General features: G+C 33.9%; 1 protein-coding gene across 1 annotated transcript; it reads left to right on the top strand.

The window, feature by feature from the left end:
* The first annotated feature begins 636 nt into the window (after positions 1-636).
* LOC106458968 (innexin unc-9-like) lies at positions 637-7,929 on the top strand. Its single transcript, XM_022385334.1, has 2 exons — positions 637-1,574; positions 3,231-7,929. Exon 2 carries the CDS (start codon positions 3,552-3,554, stop codon positions 4,962-4,964), a length of 1,413 nt encoding a protein of 470 aa, XP_022241042.1. The 5' UTR covers positions 637-1,574; positions 3,231-3,551; the 3' UTR covers positions 4,965-7,929.
* Positions 7,930-14,504: the final 6,575 nt, after the last annotated feature.

Raw genomic sequence — 14,504 nt, 5'->3', positions numbered from 1 at the left:
AATCGTGCTATTAACCTGTAAATTCCAAATATGTACTTAATAATTTGTTTATTTTCAGCGTTTTGAGATTATTTGATATATATGTATATATTTACATTTCCGTTTATAAACTCATTGGAAACGAACGTACATTTACTTTATGTTCATGATGTCGCTACATTTTGGTACTATGTATTGTAATATAAAACATATCACCTCGAATAACGCAACCAAAATCCGCACTACGATCAGCTTAAAACTAAGATTTCAATCTAAGGTAGCCTTTGAGCCCAGTTAGAAGGACGATAAAAACTTAACGTCTTGGATCGAGCTCGGTCAGGAAAACAACATCCAACACAAATATGTTTGTATATAACTTACCGTTAGTAATTCGTATGTATATATATATATATATATATATATATACTCCAGACTGAGACAAGATGTTCATATTGACACGATAACCTTCCAATCAAGAATTAGTCTTTTCATAGAACGATCAGCATGAATAATCCGGGTGTCTGCGCGCATGCGTACGTGAATAGCCATATTTTTTCTTTATTGGATCGAGCATCAAAGCACGTTTTGCGACGACTAGCACTCAACATTATCAGAGTAACCTACATCAGACAAGATCTCAGTAATTCTAACCACGTGAGTAGACACGAAAGGATGCGTTTTTAAGTGTGTATGTGTGGAGACGCTTCTCGTTTTTGTCCACCCGCCGTGTATATTGATGTAATTGTATTATTTTTCGAGACTATGAAGTTGGTTTTGTTCTCTATACCCTGGGTGGATTTTTCATTAATGTATACATATACTGCAACAGCAACACGGCTAGTTTGTTTGCTACTGACTGTATACATCACAGCCAGTGCCTCTTATAGGCATAACTCGTTCTTATCAAGCAGTCAACAGACAGAGAAAGGCCGTTAATTCAGCCCCAGGACCCCCGGGGAACGTTAGGCTTTCAGAAGAGCTGCTCCTCCAAAGCAGACGACGACTCCGACACGAGCTCTGTCTTTTGTGTTGATATTCGATTGTGACTTATCGTACATCCGGAGCGCGTAGAAAGCATTCATGTATACCACTAGGGGCCTCATTGAACTGGTAAGCGCCGAGGTACATGAGTTGGCAGTGCTCGCGTGGATTGGAGGACGTGATACATGCACGACCAGTGGTGAAAATAGCATACTTGCGTAACGGTGAAGAAGCCCAGCGAATTTCAATGGTTTCACGCGCCGACACTCGCCGGGGCGCCACGAGCTCCCGCACCTTGTGGGTTGCTGCTGGTGATCTTATGTCGTCTCCATTTCAAAGCTCCCCCATGAGAAATGGTCATCTAAGCCAGAAACTGGAAGAGTCTGTCCCATTGAAAATATGGGTATACGTTCAGTGCCTACGTTTGTTAGAGGTCTAGCGTTGCACGTTTTTACTGAGGCACCATTTCAGTGATTTGATGCCTAGCAACTTGTCTGTATCATCAGCACTTTTTCTCTGACAGGACGCTAAAAGTGGAGAGCGTCCAGTAATTGAGTAAGGCTACGTACTCAGTTGATTCTTTCCAAATGACGAGCATTGATTTGATACAAACGGTAAGCAGTTTGAATTTCTTTATACGTTTCTGCCTGTGGTAAGGAAGCCTTGAACTGCTTCTTACAATAAAAGTCAGAATACAGTTTAAAATAAGTAGCATAATCTGCTATTAGATTCATAAAAGCCAGTTTTTATTACTGTGTCACAGACTATGATATAACCATGAAGTCAGATCTATTTTGAACATTGTTAAGCAATCATGATTAAATATGATCATATAGTGACACAAGCAATAACTTCACACGTCTATTCTGCAGCTGGCTAAGGTCGATTTTCATTAATTGGATCTATATTAATAATTTAGTAAGATCACACGATAATGTTAATTATTTATTCAGGAAAAATATGTTGTTTTTTATTTTTGTTTTTATCATCTTTACTAATGTCGACTTTATTTTCATTCTAGCTGAAAGCGTGTCAAATGAGAACTTGTTATTAAAATCAGCCTTGGCAGGAACCTGTTTTTAAAGTCAGCCTTGACAGGAACTTGTTATCAAAGGTAGCAGTGGCAGGAACCTGTTATGAAAGTTAGCAGTGGCAGGAACCTGTTATCAAAAATAGCAGTGGCAGGACGTGTTATCAAAGTTAGCAGTGGTAGGAACTTGTTATCAAAGTTAACAGTGGCAGGACTTGTTATCAAAGATAACAAGTTCTGCCACTGTTAACTTTGATAACAAGTCCTACCACTGCTAACTTTGATAACACGTCCTGCCACTGCTATTTTTGATAACAGGTTTCTGCCACCTTTAACAAATTTAGCAGTGGTAGGAACTTGTTATTGAAGTTAACAGTTGCAAGAACCTGCTATCAAAAATAGCATTGGCAGGACTTGTTATCAAAGTTAGTCCTGGCAGGACTTGTTATCGAAGCTAGTAATGGCAGGATTTGTTATCAAAGGTAGCAACGTTAGGAACGTGTTATCAAAGTTAGCAGTGATATGAACTTGTTATTAAAATTAGCAATGGCAGGACTTGTTATTGAAGTTAGCAGTGGAAGGACTTATTATCAAAGTTAGCAATGGCAGGACTTGTTATCAAAGTTAGCAGTGGTAGGACTTATTATCAAAGTTAGTACTGGTAGGACTTGTTATTGATGTTAGCAGTGGAAGGACTTATTATCAAAGTTAGCAATGGCAGGACTTATTATCAAAGTTAGTACTGGTAGGACTTGTTATTGATGTTAGCAATGGCAGGACTTATTATCAAAGTTAGTACTGGTAGGACTTGTTATCGAAGTTAGTAAATTGTGTGTGTGTGTATGTTTATATGGTGATGCAAAAGTCACTTCCATTGTGACTTAACAGCTGTTAAAATGTGTTTTTTTTTACATATTGACACGATGTCAAAACAGGGACACTTCCAAACGTTCTTACAAGGGTAATATATCCCAACCAACTACTGTAACAGAAGAAAAGAAAAAGACAGTTCAAGAAATATAGACATGACTATAAAAAAAAATCACAATAAGGGCGGAACTTAGAAAAATCATGGTGGTGCACAATGTTTGAATCATCCTGTATGTCAAGATACTTTTAATAATGTGATACATTCTATTACATACAAATGTGCTGATATTATAAATATTTTCACGTAATTTGTTTTTTTTTAAAGAGGATTTTTTTTAATTTTAAGATTTATCTCTTTCCTCCACCGTAGGTGAGGCGCTGTTGCCGGCCATGCACTTCTGGACCCAACCTTCATTTCATGTTAACTACTGTGTAGCGAATCATTTAAATCCATCCTGCCGATATTTGATTCTATACAAAACTAAACAAGATCACAGCCGAGTATTGGTGGGGTCAGTTGTGAGAGTGGTCTCCCACTGGTCAAGTAGGAAGATAAAAAATAAACCATTCCGACACTTAGGTTCTTCAGACTCTCTGGACAGCCTATCATACTTTCACCCTGCACACGACGAACCCTTCACCCGCCACCCTGACCCACCTACCGCACCGCCCCCGACAGGCATCGGGCGAGATGTCCTACTTCTTCCGCTTTCACGACCTGATCGGGGGCCTTCATGTGCCTATCGACGATGGCGTAGACAAACTCAACCGGAAGTACACGCTGCTCATTTTCCTGTTCCTTGCGTTACCGATTTTCACCAAGCAATATCTTGGAGAGCCCATCGAGTGTTTCACCCCAACCTACTTCACAGACGCCCAGGCACGATACATCAATAGCTATTGCTGGACAGCGTCCACTTACTACTTAGTGGCCATAGATAATGAAGACGATACCATTGAACCACCACAACAGCCCCCGGAAATCAGAGTTAGCCCTGAAGAAATTGACTACGGCGAATTTGACATGTTCACCGTGCAGAGAGACAAGTTACGTCGAGTTCATGTAAGTTACTATCAGTGGTCCCCTTTGATTTTAATGCTCCAAGGTGTTTGTTTTCATTTGCCCTTTATTATGTGGGGGGCTTGTGCACATAACGCGGGAGTAAAGCTCCGTCGTTTGTTGAAGAGAGCCTCCGATATTGCCGCCCTACCCCCGGGATGTCAACAGCGAGAAGCACTGCTGTCAGAATTTGTCGACCAATTTCACACTATCGTCACTGGAAATGCTGGTTGGTGTACTGACCCTTCCTGTCGCTTACCCATAATAGGCTGTCGCTGTGTAGCGGGACCAAGTCGGTACCTGTCCTTGCTGTACGTGTTGGTGAAGTTCTTCTACGTAATTAATGTAGGCGTACAGTTTTTGCTTCTCAGCGCCTTCATGGGAAAAGGCTATCTTCGACATGGGATAGAAATTTTACGACGCCTGACAGTGAATGGAGACTGGTGGAACTCCCCACGATTTCCCCTTCAAACTTTATGTCAAGTCCGTGCCGCTATGCAAGGAGCTTTTCGAACATACATATGTAGGTGTGTTTTGCCCATCAATGTTTTTAATGAAAAAATATATTCTGTAATTTGGTTTTACTTAGCCATCCTCCTTCCACTCAATGGGTTTAGTCTAATCATGTGGATTTGGCGAAACATTCCTTGCAACCGACTTGCCTTCATCAGACTCTGCTTGTGGAGGACAAGACTAATCAACATGAGTGAAGTTTCCAGATCAGCTCGGAAGATCTCCTCTAATTATCTCGGCTGGGACGGCGTTTTCATACTTCGACTGATCGAAAACAACCATGGCAGCGCCATGGCCACAGCCATCATTGGAAAACTCTGGGAATTCTACTCGAGTCAAATGAAGGCACAGGAGGAGGGAAATAGTGACGTGGAAATGGCACCGTTACCTACAACCATGCCTTCTGTAGCACCATCTACTTCTTGGCATTCTTGTCATGCTGGAGCTTGCCATCTTAGCCATTTTAGCCATCAAACACTACCGTCTACAAAACGCCAGACCCCGAACAGTTACTGGGGTAAATGTTCTTAACAGAGAGAGCTATGCAGTTTAGATAGGCTGGTTTTGATTGAGTTTAGATTTAAATAGTTTTAGGAGAAGTATTTAAAGAGGTATTAGAGTAAGCAAAATATATCTGTTAAGTGTGGAAACTCTTATATATCCTGGTCAGAAATATGTCAAACATAGATCGTGTAACTCATAAAGAACCACTAAGACATTCATCTAAGACATTAATTGACAAAAAAATGTTAGTTCTTCTCTATATTTTACTTTGAGAACAAGAAGAAGTAGTTTTTCGTATTCCAAACTAACCTTGTTATGTTAATTACTCAACCAAAACGTAAAAATAACAATAATACGCATGCATAAAATTGTTAATTATTTAATAGCTTCAAACATCTTACTCCTGAATAACTGTAGTACCAACTAATCTTCCTAATTTACTGGTATTAAACGCACCTCTTAAAATAAAAGACTTCTAATTCGCTGAAGAATAATTGTAACAAGAAATGCTACATTATTAGAGTCTCGTATAAGTTAAGTAGGAAAAGGAACTATCTGAAGTATTTTAAATGTGCTAAAAGTTATTTTTATTAAATATAAATTGCATATATTTTAGAATCCACCTTAATTTAATAACTATAAGCTAGTTTTATGTATTCAGAGCTAGTATGCTTAGATAAAATGTTGTTGATATACAGAAACAACCATTTCCACAATGTCTGCCTTCTACTTGAATTTGGCTTGTTTGGTTGAAATAAATATAGTGACACCGAATACGCTAAAATTAAAATAATCTCCCGACTAAATTCTAAGTCTATTTAATTTTTGCTTTCGGAATTAATATGTATATGTCTGAAAAGTGATACTTATATCAACAAAACGATACAACACTCCCTCAGAGTACAATCTGGTATTTTATGATTCCGCAAAAGTTTTAACCATAACTATTACTCTTACGCCATATTGAATTATACGTATGTCATTGCTGTCTCTAATTTAATGAGAAAACAGTCTTATTGATCAATTTAGTGAAACAAATTTCCCTTTAACTGATATCCCATTTCGCCAAAACGTCTTTTTTTTAATACATGTTTCTGGTGGCATATACAGTTTTTCTACATCGCCTTTGTTTTAGGCTCAACAAAAATAAAAAGCTTTGTTAGGATTAGGTTTATTGTAAGTTTTTCCGTCTGTAAAGGTATAAACAGAAACAGACACCGTTTATTCCAAAAACTGTACATTTGATTAAAGATAATTACATCAAGGTTTCCGGAACTACCGCTTGGCAGGCACTGTGTATCCAAATACAAGAATAACGGAACCTTTCTCAGGGCCACATTACTGTAGTTCTACATTCATCTATTAATTTTTCAGAGCTTTTCTTCATCAATGCCTTAGATCTGTTGAAGAATTCAGCAATGACTCCGATACATTATCTTCAACTTTAGACAGAATAAGGAACTGTCCTCATAGATTCTTTTTCAAATGCATCAAGTCAAACTTTGGACCACTTGAAATATGATATTATGGACAAAAGTAGTACATGAGTTTCAATATTGAAATTCAATGAAAGGAGTAGTACATTTGTTTCAATATTGAAATTCAATAAAATGAATAGTACATTTGTTTCAATATTGAAATTCAATAAAATGAGTAGTACATGAGTTTCAATATTGAAATTCAATTAAATGAGTAGTACATTTGTTTCAATATTAAAATTCAATAAAATTAGTAATACACGAGTTTCAATATTGAAATTCAATTAAATAAGTAGTACATCACTTTCAATATTGAAATTCAATAAAATGAGTAGTACAACAGTTTCAATATTGAAATTCAATAAAATGAGTAGTACATTTGTTTCAGTATTGAAATTCAATAAAATGAAATTCGTCATTGGTTACGACAGTATTGAGTTTATAATAATTTGATATTTAACATATAACTATTTCGATGTTTTCCTTCCACAACAATATTAACAAATCATGCAATTTTTGTTCAAAAGTATTATGCTTATTACTTAAAATAGGATATTTACGTTTTATTCGACATTTGAGGATCCAGTCAACATTTATAAAAATATTTGCCTCATCTTATAGCCTGGACACTTCTGCAAACCAATACTGTCCTCATCTTCTAGTCCCTTTTATATATGTTTTATTAAAACCTGCTTTTACTACTGCAGCCTCATAATATAGTTTACAACAATTCTTAGTAACGTTTTTCAGTTGATTTGGATAAAAATCGTAAAATAATGGTTGACAGCTACATAAAAGCGCCCTCTAGAAATGTTATACTAACTGAATAATGACATAGAATTTCAAAATATAATAGTACGAAAAATATTATTAGAAAATTTGCTTCACTCCTTGTTGTCTTGGATTCGCATCAAAATGTAAATTTTACAAAACCTTTTTTATGACTGCATGGATACTTCCTAAAGCTTTCAACCTAACTAGACAAAAAAATAGTAGGTAAATCTAAAGGTTAAGCTAAGCTAGTGACAAAATAGCTTTAATTTGTCAGTACTTGGCTAACAAGCTAATTTTGTTTCCCACGCCATCTTAATTTGACAGTATCTGATTGTCAGCCTAGTTTTGAAACTTGACGGTATTCTGACTATCAGATTAATATTGTTTCCCATATTACTTAAGTCCCTCATTATCTAATCACCAAGCGGATTTCAATTTTCAGATTAGATTTAATTGCTTTATGATGTGGCTTTTAAATTTAGTTTACTTTCCAAGTTAATATTAGTTGCCAAATCCTGACCATCAAGTTGATAAAACTTCTTAGGTTAAATTTTATACTTACGTGATCTGACTACTTTTCATATTTTGTAATAGGTTGTTATCTGATTATTAACTTTCTAAATCATTTTAGTTAGTTGAACTTCACTTTTAGGGTGTCTTTATCCTTAACTTTGTGTGGCAGAGTTTATTTCTTATCTTTGTTGAAAAACCCAAATATTTGAAAATATCAACGTGTATAGTACAGAAACTAAATAAATTTAATACTTTCATTATAAAAAGTAATTGTAAAAATGTTTTGTTTTTGTGTGTGTGCAAGCTCGTATTTTAGAACAAAAAGTAAACCGGACTTAAGGAACTAATATGTGTAAGACAGTAATTCTGCATACATCTAGTTAGTTTTGCTTGTAGCGTGTTACATGATGACAACATTTTGGATTATTCTCAAATTAAGGTGTTTAAGAGTCGAGTGTTCACTGCTTTTAAAAACGTCTTCCAATATTTCACGTTGGATTTATAGTCACAGTTTTTATCTTCGAAGAAAAGAGAAACTTCAATGGTTTATTCGACATTTATGAACCCAGTCAACATTTATAAATACATTTGCCTCAACTTGTAGCTTGAAAAGTTTTACAAAGTAACATGTACCTTATCTTCTAGCCAAGAAACTTCTGTAAATTAATATTTGCTTCATCTTCTTCTAGTCCGTACACTTCTACAAGAGCAAATATTTTCATCTTCTTCTAGTCCGTACACTTCTACAAGAGCAAATATTTTCATCTTCTTCTAGTCCGTACACTTTCTACAAGAGCAAATATTTTCATCTCCTTCTAGTCCGTACACTTCTACAAGAGCAAATATTTTCATCTTCTTCTAGTCCGTACACTTCTACAAGAGCAAATATTTTCATCTTCTTCTAGTCCGTACACTTCTACAAGAGCAAATATTTCCATCTTCTTCTAGTCCGTACACTTCTACAAGACTTGTAGAAGTGTACGGACTAGAAGAAGATGAAAATATTTGCAGCAAATATTTTCAACTCCTTTTAGTCCGAACACTTTTGTTAAATAATATTTACCTAACTTTCTAGCCGTACACTTCTACAAATTGATACTTACCTCACTTTTTAACCTGGACACCTCTACAAAGTAATATTAGCCTCATCTTTCAACCTGTACAGTTCTACAAATTAATATTTACCTCACTTTTCAATCTGGACACCTCTACAAAGTAATATTAACCTTACTTTTTAACCTGTACACTCCTACTAATTTATATTTGGCTCACCTTTTAGCTTAAGCACTTTCATAAAGTAACATTTTCCTCATGTTATAACTCAAACCACAATATGTGACTAATATACCATACATTCTATGTTCAGTTTCATATGATTTGGGCAAACGTAAATGATTATTGAGGTATATGAATAGTATTTTGTTAATCAGTAAAATATCCGTCAGTCTGTGTATGGTGTTGTATTTCAACAGTAGAATAAGTTTAAACAAGGGTTTAATTTTTCTATCTACTGCGAAACCAAAAGTTCGTTTATTAAGCATGAAGTTGATCCGTTTCTTTTGTTTTAGCGCAAAGCAACACGAAGGAATAATCATACCCGTTGCGAAATTCAGAATTCTAGCGTTTCAAGCCCTTAATTTTTCTTCTGAGTCACCAGAAGACATGAAATTGAATTCGTGATACTGATAATTAAACTCAAATGTTACCATTAGGTTTAATATCAAAATTTTCTTTTGCTAATTATAATATTCTTACATTCAGAATCGTGATTTAATACCCAAAGGATCGAATCTGTGATGGGGAAAAAACAATATAAGCTAAATGGTAAATAGATAAGGTTAGAATAACATTTTTATTTGTTCACGCGCTCGCAATTGATTTACTTAATATATTAACAAATTAGTTTAATCTACATGATTATGTAAAATCTCAAAGGCTCTTTATCCTCCATTTCCCCTAAAATGTCTTAGATTCTCCTTAGTCTCTAGCTAATCTATGAAAATGTATTACACTTTTCATGTGCTCACAATTTTACTTTTATGTGGAATAAAAGCATGTAGCCGTTAGCCCTATATTTGTTACTTAGATCACCAACTAATTAGTTTTACTTGAGTTTTTGGTGCCTCTGTCCTGCGTTCGTTAAGCTATTCAGCATAAGAACTTCCCATTGAAAAAAGTTCACGGTTGATAAGGTTAAACCCTTCAAAGGGAATGTTAAATATTTTCTATATAATGTGGCTCTCTTCCAAAACTTTTTGCATATAATATACCAACTAAATATCATGACAAACTTGACGGTCTTATCCAAGCTCCATTCAGTTAAATATAATAATTCAACTTATTGATAATAACAGCTCACCATATCGGATCGTAGAGAAATCACTGGGCAATAAATTTAGTTTCCTGTCTTCAGACGACAGCTTTGCAAGAATTCACCAAACCATGCATTTTAGTCCTTTAGCTATATTACAGGTTTAACTGTAGAAAGAGGAAGTGTATGACAGTCAATACAAAATTACTGACTATTTTATGCCCTTTGTATCTGCGAGAAATGTTGTAAAACATGAAAAGAAATATCAGTAATCAGGTCTTATAGATTTTAATAGGATTTTTCAGCTTCCGCCCTGACTATTGGGTATAATAACATGTTCTGACACACACACGCACACTAGAATGTGTGTTTAAATCGTAAACAGATAATGTAAACATCTTATCCTGTGATTGCCACGGGTTTGAAGAAAGCTGGTCATTTAGGAATTTGAACTCAGTACACCACTTACGGCACTAGCCCTAGAAACGATAAGTATTATAACTGGTCGATATTTCAAAACGGATAAAAAAAAATAACTGCCAAGAGATCAAATATCGAATTCTCTGTATTTCTAGCACTCGAAATTTGAATAGAAATATTATATGAGATGTTGCGCTATCCAAACACACACACATACAATACAGAATTTAAATATGCCTTGATCCAATTTCACCCAGCTGAAACAGACTGAATTCATTGATCTATGAATTTTTGTTTCCGGTTCTATTAACATGGGATTCTTATGGCTTCTTTCTCTTATTTTATTCAGTCGAAAACTATCAATAATACTACCTTAGTTGAAATGGTTGTTTGGATCAGTTTTTTAATAATTACACGCTAACTGTATATTACAATACACAAGTTACGATCTATGATAGATGTAGTAATATTCCTCAACACATCCTAATTTATCATTGAAACAACAAATATTAACTTCACAATCTGATATCCATTAATTTTGATTTCTTATAATAAATTAAATATTCCCTCGCTAGTAGTTGTGTTTCTTATGGCCTAGAAAAGTATTTACTTATTTTAGCAATATTATATTTTCTATGAAATACAAGGCTAAAGAAATTTTGTAATAGATCGAAAAATAAAACTACCTGAGGTTAAATTTTCTTATAGAATATTCTGTTATCTTACAAATACTTCTCGCACTATTAGAATATCAACTTTTACAAAAAACTTAACATTGATGAAAATGTTTACATTTTTGAAATATCATTTGTAAACCTCCCTTTTCAGATCATCTGTTTTTAAACCATTGACAGTTTTTGTTGGTTTGTTTTATATCTAATGTTTCATTATTTTCCGATTCAAATTAGGCTACAACACTTTCACCTAAAAGAGATAAATTTTGTTTTCCACAACAAAGATTTCTTCCTTAAACGGAATCTTGGGACACGTTAGCAATTTAATGTTCTTCAACTTAATGCCAAGTATAAAATGATGTTGCATGGGAATGTAGACATGTTTACAATAATAGACAAATTTCTTTTTTAGCTCATATTCTATATTTGACGAATCTTAACACTTTAGTTTCTTAATCAATTACAGACTAATACGGACTCCTTTAGCTTAACAAAATATGTATTATAAGTGAAAAGTAACTTCTCGGTGAAATAAATTTGGAAAACTGTTTTCATAATTGGTATAATTAGCGTAACTATACTCAGTAAACCATAAAAATACGCAAAAATTGCATCTGTTTACAGAAATTAATAATAATTTGCAAACTGTTGCTTTACTTAAATCCTTCTCAGTCAATTTTATTATTTTGAATGACATTGTTACGAAACGCAAGCTGAATAATTCTAACAGCTAGGCTTCGCCTACGCATACAAACACACAATGCATTATGAACTGTCATTAGTTTAATTACAAACAAATTTCAACACAACATATCAAATTATAATAGGCATGAAATACGGTTAGAAGATGTGATTTAAATAATTATGAAAAAGATAACGATTTCCTAACACAATTATTATTAACGGCTATGAACATCTTAAGAAATATTTGCAATAAAAATAAGGATTTTAATTTGGTTCTATTTCCATGTTAAGAAGTGTTAATATATGGTATCAGTTGTTTTATTTTCGTAAAAAAGGAAGAAACACTTTAATCCCTGAAAGGAACTAACAACCGTAACCTAAACCTAACTCCTTCCGTTAGAAAGGGTCAATAAGCTACTTTTAACACTATCTAATAGGGAGCAAAAAACATTTCTATTTTTTCTCCGGACGCACCCTCCCCTTTAAAGATCAGCCATGAAATAAAAACTGACCTTCTTTTTATCTTTACTCAAAGACTTAACTTTTTTCAATGCGCTTAGAGTGTCTGAGTAATGGAACAGAACATCTTGGTGTGACGAACACAACGGAAATGATGGGAAATCGGATGCAATAAGCAATGGATAGCGATTTATCCACACAACACGTACACATTAGATTACCACTAACTCATTTTTTTACTTTTTGATAAACCTGCGCAATGTAAAAATTGATACGACAAAAAAATCAAAAATATGAAATCTTCATGGACACAGAAGTAGAAAATAAAGCTTGTCCTTGATTTGATAATATATAATATTTATGATAATATCTCCTTGATTTTGTATTAGAATTTATAAAATATAAACTGATAATTGGTCCTCTTTATATTTCCACTGTGTCAATTTCTGCTGTAATTTGAATTCCAGTAAACAAATAGTTTGAAAACAGGGTCATTCTATTTTAGCGTTATTAGTTACATAATACACATAATTAAATTAATATTCTTTAACATTTGACCTTTTCTTACTCCTCCACGCTTTTGAAACGGAAATGACTATATAAATATAGCTGTTTAACAACGTACATATTGAAATTTCAATATAAAATATAAAATCAAGAATAATACAAGGAAATAAAAATGTGTTTATTATCAAATGATTATCGGTGTATAGATTAAACAAATCATGGATAAGTAATATCCTGCCCCAAATTTAGATTAGCAAGTTGAAATAAGTTTTTGCCTAACTATTGTTTGGAAGTTCGGAAAAAAACAGATTGATGCGATGTAAATCTATTAATAAAAATATTGATATTATTATCAATGCTTTACTCTGCCTTTATCATCTTTGTTTAATATTTCAAACTTTCTGCATTCGGTTTCAGTGGAAAAGTCTAGTAGACGGACTGTCAATCATGATGATTTATTACGCATAACTTCATCAATAACGACACAGGACTCCCTAATAGCATTGAAATTCATACACTTTAAAGGGAAGTAGTTTTCATTAATAGTCTATTATTCCCATTACTTTGAGTATCTATTACAAACAACTTTACGTCAGTCATAGTGTAATTCTCAGTAACTCCACGTACAAATACAACTAATTCTAGCTTAGTAATTTATACAGTTTACATTGTGCTTATACATAGTACAGTTATTCCTAAATCAAATAATTATACTTTGCAAGTAGGCTATATCTATATAAGAGCTCTCAGTGTCTGGTACAATTATGATATATTCATCGCGTGACTATCAATCATTATCTTTTAAATTTGCTCTTAACTCATTACTGCTCTTTTTCCTTTAATAACTTTAAAAAGAAAAATTCTGTATTTATTAATTCAATAAAGAGAATAGTTTGATGTGTTAAGGAAATGATTGTATCTCGTAAATCCCGGAGCAAGGTTAGTTTTATAAAAGTTTGGAGACGGCTTGAATGAATAATAAAGAAAACTTTATTATAAATGTACAACGTTTCGAGAAGATTATGTCATCATCAAATACAAGTGGCTTACATTGACTCAGGAATATATATATATATATATATACAGTATGGAACAAAGAGGTCACATGAACGTAGATTGCTTAACAGCTTAGTAAAGGCATCTTGTTGCCCCGAGGTGTTGTTTCAGAGTAGGGATGTTTTGTTCAATTAAGATGGCTTCTTTTATTTTACTTTTGCTGATGTTTGGTTCTTTGTTTAAAATTACAATGTTTTGTTTTTAGTTTTTGAGTTGTAATGGTGGTAAACATGGAAGGTTTTTTTCTATTTTCTGTGAATCTGGTTTCCAGTTTTCTTCCAGTTTTGAACTGATTTGAGATATAAATAGTAAATTGCAGTGTAATGTTGTGTTGTTGTTTGGTGTATTATCGTCGATATTTGTTTGTGAGTTGAGTTTGAGATTTGTGTTTTGGTGGTTGTATGGAAAATTTTCGACAGTGGTTGGTGGAAATTTGTTGGTGTGAATAAAAGAATGCTTTATAAAGTTGATTTACTCATCTATGTAGCCAGTTGAGCAAAGTCATGAAGCTGTGTCTAAGAGATTTTTTAAGTATATTGATTTTTTTGTTTGGATTCGTGGGTGGAATTCCCGGGGGGGGGGGTAGAAGCCTGTGTGAGTGATTATTCGGTGAATTTTGGTCTTGAATTATGTGTCGTATCTAATAACGTTGAGATGAGATAATCTTGTCGAAACGTTACCCATTCAAGCC

The sequence above is a fragment of the Limulus polyphemus genome, unplaced genomic scaffold (assembly GCF_000517525.1).
Source record: "Limulus polyphemus unplaced genomic scaffold, Limulus_polyphemus-2.1.2 Scaffold539, whole genome shotgun sequence".
Lineage (NCBI taxonomy): Eukaryota > Metazoa > Arthropoda > Merostomata > Xiphosura > Limulidae > Limulus > Limulus polyphemus.
This window is presented reverse-complemented; position numbering and strand designations above follow the sequence as displayed.